This window comes from Limulus polyphemus, unplaced genomic scaffold (genome assembly GCF_000517525.1).
Source record: "Limulus polyphemus unplaced genomic scaffold, Limulus_polyphemus-2.1.2 Scaffold3457, whole genome shotgun sequence".
NCBI lineage: Eukaryota > Metazoa > Arthropoda > Merostomata > Xiphosura > Limulidae > Limulus > Limulus polyphemus.
This window is the reverse complement of record NW_013669067.1, coordinates 98,825-112,994: the sequence shown is the minus strand read 5'-3', so window position 1 is coordinate 112,994 and position 14,170 is coordinate 98,825. Positions and strand designations below refer to the sequence as shown.

General features: G+C 30.2%; 1 protein-coding gene across 2 annotated transcripts in view; it reads right to left on the bottom strand.

Annotated features, from left to right (window-relative positions):
* Positions 1-1,881: 1,881 nt before the first annotated feature.
* The window catches only part of LOC106469385 (myotubularin-related protein 3-like), a 110,566-nt gene continuing 98,277 nt past the window's right edge, over positions 1,882-14,170 (bottom strand). For both annotated transcript variants that reach the window (XM_022397892.1, XM_022397893.1), the window contains exons 9-12: positions 10,558-10,725; positions 5,136-6,037; positions 4,548-4,646; positions 1,882-2,012 (exon numbers count right to left, since the gene is read on the bottom strand). In XM_022397892.1, coding sequence (XP_022253600.1) covers positions 5,876-6,037; positions 10,558-10,725 — 330 coding nt within the window. In that variant the 3' untranslated portion in view covers positions 1,882-2,012; positions 4,548-4,646; positions 5,136-5,875. The remainder of the gene's footprint in view (positions 2,013-4,547; positions 4,647-5,135; positions 6,038-10,557; positions 10,726-14,170) is intronic.

Here is a 14,170-nt window from a genome sequence, read left to right as displayed (position 1 = left end):
AAAATCACATTTCACAAAAAGAGCACCTAATGAAAAATGAACACAAGTACTGCCAAACGAGAAGTGATAGTTCGGTAAAATTGGATAGAGGGAATAACATGTATCATGAGAGTATGTCACACTCTTATTGATGCATTGGAATCAGAAGGCTTGTGGCAGGCATAAAAATGTTTGCACTGAAAGAGAATAGCTATTTATATGAGTGGAGGTAATGTACTGTATTGGAATGTAACTGTTAACTTATGTTAATTTGATACTAGGGGTAGAAACATTTTAATTATTAAAATAAAACCTTGAATACCTTAAACTTGTTATTATTGCATTTTGAAGTAATTATTTTCAATAGGGTTCTCATTAAAGATTAAACTAAAATGTTGTTATTGAATTTATTTTTAATGTCAATCAGTAGTGTTGTATTTTAAAATGCCTGTATAGGTATTTGATATCTTGTCAACTTATTAAATTCTTAGTATATAATGGTCAGATAATTCTCCTGCACTGATACACTTTAAACTTTCTACATGTTAATTTTTTCACAAACTTGCTTATTATTTAAGATAATGATCCTATTAATAATATCGTAAGTTGCTTTAAGCTCATAACAACATACATCTATTTATAACAAATTTTATTATTTTATTACCCTTTTGATTGCCCTATGAAGTATGTCTAACTAATATTCTTGTCACTATAAGTTGTAAACCACTGGGGGAACATGCAGTTCCTGTGTGTGCCTTGTGAAACATTTTTATTACAATATGATTATATACTTTACCTAATTTAATCTTAACTAACATAAACAAGATCCTTATTTTTACATTTTAATTACTATTATAATATAAAGAATATACATGAAAAAACAAGAAATAAAGTATTTACCCAATCTTTTTTTTTCTTGCCGTCGATTGTAGGTGAAATTTAGCCCTAATGGTAGTAATGCTCTAAATAATTTTTATTTAATTCAAAATTCGCACCAAAGAACATAGAATGACAACATGCAAAAAGTAGACAATGTCCCCTAACTCTCAAAATTTTTCTGGCTTTCTAACTATGGGACAAGAGTCATAACAAATTAATCCAAGCTAGTCATTAACTTTCCCATGGAATGAAGCTTGTACTCTGAGTGAAATTGATGCTTATCTGTTTAGAACACAATGTTAAACATATATGTCATTTTATAGATGAAATACTTGGCTTTCTATTGGTTATAGGTAATATATAATTAAACATAAGAGAGAACTATTAACAAATCCTGAAATAGAGGATGTGACAGATGGGTGTGGCAGGAAGGGTCTGATTTTCTAATTGATAGCTTGTAAATGAATAGTAACTCTTTAAGTGTGTGTTATATTTCATAAATTTAGCAGTAAATTCATAGTTGAAGTAGTTTCATTTAGTTGTAAATTAGCAAAATCCCTTTTACACAAATAATGTCACAATCACTGAAATATATTACAATACAAATGCATTTGCTTTCCCTCCATAGTTGTGTGTGAACACAATCCAAAAACCATCTTGTGGTAAAAACTAACATAACTCTAGAAACACAATAAAGCTGAAAGAAATTATATTTGATGTTCTGTTCTTCCATACTATAAATTTCAACATGTTTTGTGTATATTCATGGAAATTTTCAAGCTTTTAGTAAACAATACAAGTCTTTTACAGGCATAAAATCAGAATTGTTTTATTAAATTGACTGTTCTGAGTACAAGATGATTTTCAATTTTTCAAATTTCATTTGCATAATCTCTAAAACTTCCTAAATAAATGTGAAACGTTTTTTCTAAACTAAAATTATATTTTACCTGTTATTTTCTCTTCCATAAATTGATAAACATTTTGTCAATTTGAATTTGAAAAAGAAATACAAAATAAAATGAGTAGTACTATTCTGTCATTTCTAGTTTTGACCATGAAGTTCCAAAGTGCTTCTCCTAAGATTTTATACTTCTGACCTTTTCATATATATTCCCCATGTTTATTTTAGTGTTAGTAACTGAAGTAGGAACCTGTCAAACATAAAGCAATGAATCATTGCAGCTGCCATCAGACTGTTTACATAACAATGTATTATGACACCATTGACAGCAAATAAGCATGTATGGAGCAACAAATAGATTTTTCCCACAAAGTTTATTGTAATATCTGCTCAGAGAACATAGTGGGGAGGGATTTATTGACTTGTTTCAGAACAGTGGTATGTTGAGGATTGTCTAAAATAATACAAGTATTTGAATGTTAGTTATCCTCCCGGAGTGGTTAGAATTTAGCAGTATAGGTGTACTAAATGTGTAAATGCTTAAGAACACCTATATATATATATATATATATATATATACTATTACTTTTAATTATAAATGTGCAATTTCTAGTTATTTTTCTTAAAATATAGAACAATAAATACAAAAATATATAGGAAAACAAGGATTTCTGGTAATTATGATGTTATGTAATTTACTTGCACTTAAGCCTCTCCATAGGCCTCCTATATTCTCTCTAGTAGAAGGAGGAAACAATTTAATTTTTGTATATTCCAAAGATCAATTTTAGAAAACCCAAATATTATCAACTTACTATACTGGTGCACATAAAATCACTGTAATTCATCTTATCTGGCTTTCTAACCAAGCTAGATGTGTGGGTTAAAAAACAAAAGTCTCATTTCTGTTTAGAGCAACAACTTAGTAAACATTCCCAATCAATCTATAACTTTATCCTTCAAGCCAATTACAAATGACTGTCAGACTCATGTAATTTGGAATGTGCTCTTTGTTGGTTATAAACATGTACTTAAGAGAAGTAGGCATTAGAAAACAAGAGGTTTAAAATAAAATGGACAAAATTTATCACAATAACATCTTGCAAGTCTTTTAAAGGAAATAAAACAACCTATATTTCTAAGCAAATCAAAAAGAGAGAATGTTCTCATTTGATATTCTAGCTCGTCAATGTCTAAAATTTGAGTTTCTAATTCATTAACCATTACAGACATTGTATGGTAGGCATAATAAAATGAACAATAAGATAGAAGGATGTGACATGAAAAATACACACATAAAAAGAATATTTAGCGTCTTTGTTTTAATATTCTCTTTGGAATCAAGAAATTAAGACATATAATATTGAAATTTGAACTATAATCTACATTTTGATGTCAATTTTCTTGACATACTTTGATAATAGATTTGTTTAAGTAAAATTTGAAAATAACTCTCTAAAATATTGTGGCATGTGCCATTTGACATGTCCGTAGCGAGAGGGTTAATATATCCATATCTAAATCACAGATAATATTCCAACAATTTGAATATGTTTACTACACAATGTTAATCATTTTAGGACTTGCAGTTAAAATAAAAAAAGACAAACACATTTGTATTTCAAGCAGTGCTGGATAAATCCAAATTGACAATCACATGAAATTTAAAATGTAATAATTATTACAGAACTTAGATTTTGATGTTTTCTTTCTCTAACATTTTTTAAAATACCACTTAAAACACACCTGAAAATGTATAATATCAAACAAAATTTGCAAAAGAGTCCAAGTAATCCACATTTAAATTTTTTTCCTGTGCAAATTCACATTCTTTGTGTAATTACCATTGGGTATTTTTCTATCTTTAACTTAATACACATTCTTCATTTCATTGAAATCTATTTCAAAATGTGTGTTTAATTTCCATTACATACTGTTAATTTTTATTTCTTACTTGTTTATTCAAATTGATTAATGTTGTTTGTTATAGCATATGTCACACTTCTGGTGTAATTACCATTGTATATTTTTGTATCTTTAATTTAATACACATTCTTCATTTGACTTAATTTGGACTTCATACTGTTCATTTTCTCCTGTTATTTTTTGTATTTGAATTATTCAATGGTGTTTATTATAGAGCGTATCACACTCTTGATGTAATTATGATTGTGTATTTTCATATCTTTAGCTTAATGTACATTCTTCATTTGATTTTAATCCATTTTAATATGTGATTTAATTTGCATTTCATACTGTTCATTTTCTCATGTTATTGTTTTGTGTTTGAATTGTGTAATATTATTTGTTATAGAATATATCACATTCTTGGTGGAATTACAACTACGTTTTTTGTGTATGTTTAGCTTAATACACATTCTTCACATTTTGGTGCATTACACATTTAAATCTCTTTAAATATATGTGATATAATTTATATTAGATACTTTTATATACTATTTATTTTCTCTTGTTACTTACCTTACCTAGCTCTAATCAAAGGGCACTGTTGATTACTTGGCTAAAGGCCTAACAATAAATCTACTTTTCTATGGTTGTTTCTTTTGTAGTACTAACGAGAGTTAAGTATTCCAGTGGAATGATACACTATATTAACCTAATTAGAATTAAAAAAAGATAAAATCTTACAACAACTCATACTAAATAAATAAACATCAAACTTGAGAATAAATATTTTATACTTATAAATTTTAGAGGCTAACTAACAAACAATTTTAATTTACCTTGGATGAATATTGTTCAAATTTATACAAAAACAAATTACCCAATTTCTGTCAGTTTTGTAGGCCAAATGCTGTTCCATTGAATGAACTAGCTTATGCTTTAACTGGATTATTTCTTGCCATAGACTTCCCACTTCTGCCTGATGGATAAAGAATATTTTTTAACATACACACAATACACCCCTTCATTACAATTTTGGTACATTAATCATAATGAAAAAGTACAGCTTTTTATTTTTCTAAAAAACTTTTTTTTTTGAACAAAAAGAAGGCAAAAAAAAAGCACTGAAATTCCTAATCCAAACAAACAAAAATGCCTAACTCTTATAAATAATTAAGCATTCATATATTAAAGATGTATCATAATGGTGGTATACTCTAAATAAATAACCATGTTTCCTTAAGATGTTTTGTAAATACAAAAAATTTGGTAACAATTACAGTAACTGTCCTCAGCCAGCTGAATAGCTGTCAATCAGTCAAACAAGAAATGGGCTTTTAAAACCAAACCAGTAAATCAAGTTAATAATGTGTCACTGGTTATCATTTTTAAATAAAACTTATCACAATAACATCTTGCAAGACTTTCAAAGATTTTAAGATAAAAACAATAACTGGCATAAACATACCTCATGAGAAATTGCTATTTCCTGAAGTCTCACTTGAACTTTATCTTGGAATATTCCAAGTCCATCTAAATTTCCCAATATCCCAAAATCTCCATTCATGTTGATTGTACTTAGGAAATACATATCACATATGTTGGTTCTTGTGTCTTTTTTAAAGGTTTTTTCCCTTCTTCTAATCAAATTGATATCATTGCTATTAGACTTTGTTTTCTGTTCTACCTTTGATGAAGGTGATGGAGATATAGTACCAGATAAAAATTCTGATGTTGATTCGCCATCATTTGAAACACTTGGTATATTAGAAGATGAACAGTCATGGAGCTGGATTCTGTAACCTTGGCCTATATGAGGCTTACATTTAAAACAGGATTTAGCCAAACAACCTAAAAAGGATGACTCTGTAGGTTTATCTAACCACACACTTTCTGTTTCTTTCATTAATGGTTCTTGAAATGCCTCACATATACATTTATTGCCCATTTTTTGTTTTAAGGTAGTTAAGCACATACACTTGTTTTTATGTTTCAGAACTAAGTAATCATCCTTTTCCCCAAAAGAGTTATCTTTAGGCCAAAAAGGTGGTTGGGCTGTCAACCTTATCTGCTTTGATTCTGGTTGAGATTGAACTAATAACAATTTTGCACTTTTGGTATTGTGAATAAATGTCCTCATATTTTTTCCAATATCTGAATCACTACAGCGTCTTTGCTGGTAGGTAATGTATTTCTGTTGCACTTGGGTCAAACTTTCATATGATTTTGCTCTGTAAATTTTTTTGGTTTGGCTAAATCAAAGAGTGGAAAACTCTGTCCACCAGTTTTACATTTGAGATGTTCCTCTGGACGAATATACAGTTCCTCCCAAAAAACAAGATGATTCAGTCGACATGATGGTCTTAGAACCTGAAAAAATACCTTTGATGATTCAAAATTATATTTGTAAGTTGCAGAGATGTTTATGACATATTCTGCATTCTAACTAGCCAATTTCATATGACAATTTAATAAATACTATAAATTATGGCATTCATACAGAATTTAATCTATTAAGTTTGAGTGATGAAGTTAATATTTTTACTCCAGTTCTAACTGCAATATTTATTGGATATTCATATTCAAGTGTAAAACTTGAATTTTACAACTAGTTATACAGAGGGTGAGTACATTATATTAAAACGATTTTTAATATGCAAATCAGCAAGTCACATTATAACCACAGTCAATATAAAGTTAAAGTGGAAAAGCATGTATCAAAATTACATTTTGATATTGTTTGATGCCACCAAGAACTAAAGGATACATAACAGCCTTTTCCAACAAAAAATATTCATACACTCAGATTATAAAGTTGTGTTCAGAATAAGGATTTAGAATTTATCCCTTGTACTTAACAGAAATGAAATATCAAGGAATAGAGATCAATTTGGGGAACCAGGACCTTTGAAAAATAGACAAGCAAGAAGTTGTATTCTAGCCATGGTAAGCAAAGTGGGGAATGTTACAACAGGTGAAAATTTTAAAACACAATAATCATTATCAAAGGCCATTATGTTATTCCATAAAATAGAAGTATCAGTCAAGTCACCAGAAAATTAACCTATGGATTTGTGCATTTGGACTGTTGAAAATGGTGGTGTAATATGTAGGCATACTGTATGTTTTCTACCTTCTTTCACAGACTGACCCTTATGAAAGCACTCTGGTTATGAAGTTTTGTATTTTTGTCCATACTATAATGTTGAACATACTAAGTGTATCTTCACAAAATTTGGCAAGTTTTTCGTAAACATTAAAAATGTATTGTAAAGAAAAATTCTTATTTTTTATTAAAGGTTTGTCTGTGAATTTATGAAGTTTTTGCTGAGACAGTTTGAGTGAAAGGTTACTTTCATCTTAAGTATAAAAATACTTATTATCTTACAGTTTATGTTTCATTTGCATAATCTCCAAAACCTCCTAAATGAGTATCAAAAGTTTTTATTGGTAAAAACTTTATAATTCATATCCCATTTTCTCAACCCGTACACTGACTGTAGTGAAATTATTTGTATCAAAGTTTAAATATAAAAAGTAAAATCAAAAATACTTTCTTTTTCTAAAATGATTGTAGATTGTAACAGACAATTACAATTAGTTGCCTTAGACATCCATAGATTCCTTGCACTTTCGCATCTACTTTCATTAATTTTATTGTTCTTTGAACCATGTATAACTAGTTTAACACAGCAATAAGTTACATGGTGGCAAGTTAGGGTAAACAAACTATTGAGTTTTATCAGCAGTTACATCATGTAAAAGGAGACAACATGTTCTTTAAAAGGAGAAATTTCTTTCTTTCTTACTTTTTTCATTTAAATTTTTTGATCTAGCTTAACAAGTTTTTAAATAAAAAAAATATATCTAAAAACCAAGAAATTTAGTACTTACTTTAGCCTTGAGGCATTATGCACTCAGATGTATTGTTTACTAAGCTTTTTTCCTACATGTTGGTTGTTCCAAAAATAATTCATGTATTAACTTTTAAGTATGCATTTCAGAACAAAACAGTACATCAGAAACTACAAGGTGTCCATATAGTCTGGAGACATAGGGAAATTCCTAAATTTGTTTTTCACTGTGACCTAAATATATTTATTTATTTATCATATTTATTATGACCTAATCTTTTTTTTTTTATTACAGGAAGAAATCTAAAGTGGTGAAAATAGCATTGATGAAAGAAGTAAAAGCAAAATTGATACTGCTATGTAGATGTAAAGGATGGTCATATTGAAGGATAGTGAACACTTTAATGAAACTCATGTTTAAAATAGAAAATACAGCACATGGTACTGTTGGTAAGTTGCTGCAGAAGTTCAAACCTACTGGGTGAAATTGGCGAAGGTATGCCACAATGGTTTCAACAGGATGGAGCATCACCCCACTATGCTGCAATGGTTTGTCAATTGCTAGATGACAATTTTTGTGATAGGTTGATTGGACGACGTGGCCCTGTAGTACAGGTGCAAAGATCTCTAGACCTTAGCCCTATGAATTTTTTCTCTAGGGTTACATAAAATCTCAAGCTTATGATGATAAACTTAGGAGCACAGAGCATCTTATCGAACACATATGTGAAAAGTGTGGAAAACAATACTGCTTTGTTGAGACATGTTCATGAAAACGTTTGACATTGCCTTCAAAAATGTATTGATGCAGGAGGAGAACACATAGAATAACTGTAGTTCCAATATATGCTTTCTTTTTAATTGCCCTATATTTCGAGATTTTATGGACACCTTGTAGAACAGTGTGTCCCTAAACTACTATAAATTATCTGGGTTTTTTAATTAATCTATAAATAGGTTTAAAAATATCATTACTGTTTGGAGCAACGTTGTTAATCTAAACATGTCAAGCTCTCATGGCAAAATATCACCTTTTGATGCTGAAAAAAAAATAATAATGATCTGTTTTATGTAGCTTAGAATTTATTATTTCTATTGATTATAAGCATGCCCAATAACAATATCAGAGTGAATTAGAGACATTTCTTAAAAGACAGAGAATATGGATGTTTGTTAATGTGGGATGACAAATTATAGTGATATACAAAATTCTCTGAAATATTTTATAACTGTCAATCACTAAATTTTTTCAGGCCTGGTTAAATGCTATAAAACTGCATAAGTACATCCCAAATTCAGCCAATTTATGTTTAGAATAAGTACTGGTTGAAAATTCACTAAACTGTATTCCAAGTTTCAAGAAAATATATTATTGACTCTTCTTAATGCTTGACTGTACAACTTGATATTCAAAATGTTCATAATTAATAAGCCTTTTTTACTCAGCTTTAAAAAATGTAAAATCTCTTTAGGTACACTGCTAAGAACAATTTACGGATAACTACATTTTTGTATATTCTAGTTCTGACAGAGAAGAACTACTGTTGATAAACAGTGTGAATGATACCTAAGTTAGCCTTATGCATAGATAGATCAAGACTGATGGTGAAGCATGCCAGGACCTCAACAAAAACATTTGATTAATTATATGATGTTGAAAACAATAACTTGGCTAGAAGGCAGTTAAAAACAATAAGGCACTGTAAAGTGGCTACAAAACTCACTAAGTGTGGTTAGCAGGATGTGGATTAAAAACCAGAATAAGGAGAATTTTATGGGGTAGACCATCGTCACAACTCTTGCAAGACAACTACTATTTCACAATATAAGTTTGATGTAACTGATAGACTTCAGTTTCCAAATAAATCAATAGCATATATAGTTCAGGGCAGCAACTGGACAACAAGTTGGCCAGCAAATAGTCCAAAATAAGCTCCAAAAGGTTGGTCCTTATACAGACAACTAACAGTGTTGTACATTCCTTTAATCCACTGCCATAAAACAGCAAATCTTAAATCGTATAAAACACATGGATTGCTAATGCTGTTTAAGCGATCTATGTAAGTCAATGTCTTGTTCACATACAAATTGTATTTCACACTGTAGCCACATATGAAATTTATACATAACTGGAAAGCGTCTAGGGCAAGATCCTATCCCATTCCCAAAGAGAAAAGCAAAGCATAGTGTCACTGGCAAACTAATTTTGGTAGTGATCAAGTAATGATAGCCACACTTACTCTGAATTGCTAAGACATGGCATTATGAATGCTATATCATATAAATGCACTGTTTTACACCCATTGGCAATGACATATGCAACTTCTAACTGATGATAATGCACATCTGTAACATGCTCCAATGGTTAGCAAGGTCTTAGAACAAGAAAGTATCACAAAGTTCAACAGCTCCGAATTTGACTAAACATTGTGTGGAACATGACAGGTGAAACTTAATTGACCTCCAAGTAGTTCTTATATAGGTGTAAGCAGGGCAGAATTACTAACAGTTTAATGACTTAAGCACATTATGTCAGCCTATGATTTGCATTTGTGTCCAATGTGATCATAAACCTCACTAGGAAACATTTCTTGATAATTCATTAGACTACAAAGTCTGTAATACCAAATGAAAAGTTGTGGAGATGGACTCCAATAATACTTCTCTTTGTACATTAGATCACGTAACTGGTCAGTTGGCACTTGTTTTGTAAGAAAATAGATTCAGGAGTGTCATTATTTAATAACACTAGTTGTGCTTTGTCATACATGTTGTTAGAATATAAAAACTTCCAAATATCCATTACTGTTTTGAGTGGTGTCAATAGTTTTGAAAAAGATAGTTAAAACAAATAGAAATAAAAAGTTCACAAGCATTTTGACAGTTAGCTGATAAAAATTATACTATATGAAGTGCAAAGATCTCTTACTAAACATATGCCACCACACTATCATTAAGTGACACAATAATATATAAAACTATAAAAAATACAAAACAGCAATAAATTTGTTTTTTATGATAAAATTATTTATTTACCTCTTTATCGTGAACAAAAAGGTAGTTCAAGAATGCATCTATCTTGGAGTTTAAATAAGCCCATACTGAAAATGTCTGTTGATTAACACGTTCTTTCTGTCGTTGTTGAGCTGTGTTACACAAGAATGTTCCAAAAAGATTTGAAAAACTATGTTCTGCTAACTTTAACTGAAAAAAAAATTAAAACACATAATGTATTTCTGAAGAAGTAAAAAAGAATCTTATTGTATAATGAAATTTCTAAGTTATAGAAGTTATATTAACAAAGCATAAAGGACAAATCATTTTAATTCAACTGCATTAAAAGTTTTATTCATTTGTTTACTGAAGAACTCAAATTGAAAAAGTAAAAAAAAATTAATATAATCAGGAATTTAATTGCATAAAAAGTAAAAGACCAAGTTCAAACCAGACAAAAAAAATAATCCCAGAAGGTCATCTTTCTAAATGTGAAAAATTATGATTGAACAATAAAATAAAGGTTTACATCGGGGTAAAACTATGTTGTTAGCAATTGTATTCAGCTGTTAGATGGAACGAATTTCAAATCAGGTATCATCACACCAGCATGTAAGGAACAATGAGCAAATGACACAATTTCAAAAATACATTTCATATCTGAGTAGGTGTTTAAAAAGAAGCTATTAAAATTAGTTACATCATAGTAAAGCTATGTTGTTAGCAATTGTAGTTAGCTGTCAAAAGCAAAGAATTTAAAATCAGATATCACATCTGCATGTAAGGAACAATGAGCAAATGAAGCAATATCGAATACATTAAAAATCTGACTAGGCTTTCAGAAATAATCTACTTAAATTCTAAAGTTTCAGTACAATTGGCCTCAGCACTGAATTAGATTATTACTGTTTTATTCATTAAAATGAAACAAACAGATCTGTGTGAAAATTAGTTTTCTCACTATTAAATTTAAGATTTTAACATTTGCTCTACACTAGAAAAGCTAATATTCTCGTGGCCCAGGATGTCTGAATCTGACATCTAAATCCCACTCACAGTGTTGGAAATAATCTACATCCGAAGCTTTACTTCATACCCAAGCCAACTTGTCTAAAGTTATTATTATCCATGTAATTATATACTTTTAATTCTTTTTTTCTTCCTTATATTTTTATTTTAGTGTTTAGCATTAAGCTTGTCCCAAAACAACTAGAGATTAAAGCCAAAAATCTGCTATTAAAACTCTGTGTCCTAGTCATACTATGGTAATTATATTTTCCAAAGTCAAAGTAAAAAGTTACCATTTTCCAACACTGAAAATGTATTTCCAATAGATATTTACATTCACTCATACATAGATTATGATTCAGTGTTGCGCTCTATATGCAAACTTTTGTGCTCTCCATCAGCCTTGAGACTCCCACCTAAAATCACATGTTTTCAGATGATATGGTTGTGTTGTTGCATGCAAATGAGCATGTGACAATTCTCCACTGTTAGATATACATGACTGTTCATTTTAAATTTAATACACAAGAGTATTATTTAGTTTATATAGTGCAAATGTTAGTTATTTTTTGAAGCCACGTAAACAGAACTGTTTATAAACCATTTGTTGTGAATTGATGTCATATTACTCGAACCTTCTAAAATTTTCTCACTGCTTTAAGTAAGTATCGTTTTATCATAATATCTCATAGTTTGTAGAAAATTCTAGGCCTCAGGTATGTATGTATAGGTGACCAAGTGCAAGTAAGTTAGTGAAAGTAAAAGGAAAATATATATATATATATATACATACTGGGTGTTTGAGAGTTTAGCCATAAAGTATGTATAGTGACAAATTTTAAAGCATAATAATCACAGATTGTATTGTAATAACAGAGTAGAGAAGAAATTCATCCAGTCAATTGGATTCAAAAGTAACTGAACCAGCCTGTGTGGACTTTTGATATAAAAGAGAATTATTTAAAGCTCTAGATACAACTGTGGTAACCCACACTGTAATGTAAGTGAATTTGTGAATTATGATACCCGAGTAGAGAGGAATATTTTGTCTTGTTCCCATCTACTATCTAGCGAAACCACAGCCAAGGGAACGGGCTTGGAAAAATCAGCGTGGATTAACGAGATTCCCACTGTCCCTATCTACTATCTAGAAAAACCACAGCCAAGGGAACGGGCTTGGAAAAATCAAATCCATTCAAATGCCTCGTCATCTAATTAGTGACACACATGAATGGATTAACGAGATTCTCACTGTCCCTATCTACTATCTAGCGAAACCACAGCCAAGGGAACGTTTCCCCGCTGATTTTTCCAAGAGTCATAGTTACAGAGAAGAGATGCTACGCTTGTTATTAAATGGGACACATTGCAAATTTGTGCAAGTCTGTCAACAACAAGCAACAACACAAATTAACATAAAGCAGCTGGAGCTACCTACAAAGATGGTGCTGCTGCTAGAAGAAACAGAATGGACAATACATCACATTCACCATAAGAAGGAAGTGCTACCTCCATGATTAAACAGTGCATGACTGAAGGTCAGCTCAAGTTAGCAAATGGGTCAACAGTACCAGTGGTGATTGGAGCATGCAACAAACATTGAAAGGTGCCAACAAATTACAACATACCAGTAGGTGAAGGCTATGTCGGGGACAAGAAAGTGAAGGTACAATGAGACACTGGATGCAGCATTGAGAACCAGTCAATTATCTGATGACCATTGTTACATATTATAATTTACCCCAGAGGAGTCTCCAATTTATTACATAACGTGTTATAATTTCAAATAGTCTGAAACTGAGTTAAATGTTAATTTAGATTTATAAATTAAATAAATGTTGATATGTATCCAATTTATGATACTTGAAAACAAGAATGATACACACAGTTTCTTTTTTTAATACAAATATATTTTAATATACATACAATAATACAATTTACAATAATGGTTACTACAAATAATGACCTATGCACAAAAGTTTTACAAACTTAAAAACAATATTGAGTCTTCTTTCTGGTCTGGCTCTTCCTTGATGTCTTATCAAGGGTTCACGATGAGTGAGTTAATTTCGAGTTGATGTAGGTACAATTCACTTAACAGGGAGCTAGCTAGCTCTGCATTCTTCGCTGATCACATGTCAAGTTTTTCACCACTTAAGTTATATAATGTCTTTGTAAAAATACTAATGTCTGATGTGAATCCACTAAAGTTGAATAGCTTGTAATGTTCGAAATTTATAAATGTTCCTGATCAAATATCTGAAGCTCCCAATTAATAAGCATTAATCATAGTTATAGCATCAGAAGTTTATAGCATCTGAACTATAGTAAACCAATAATATATACTGTCTCTTGGTGTGTCTCGTTGGTTACATTTATAGGTGTGAGGAGAGTTTCTAGAAATTTCAGCCTGCACAACAATACTGAAGATACACTAGTGTTTACATACACACATATATTGTTGATTCTTACACTCAAGAATCTTCTACAACTTTAGTGAATAGATGGGAATTTCACAATAAAGATTTAACCGTATAAGTTACGTACACTTCTAAATATAAATTAAACTTAAACAAACATCAATACTAAAATATACACCTGGAAAAAAGTTAAGCACCCCCGTGTTTTTTTCAAGTGATTCAGATTC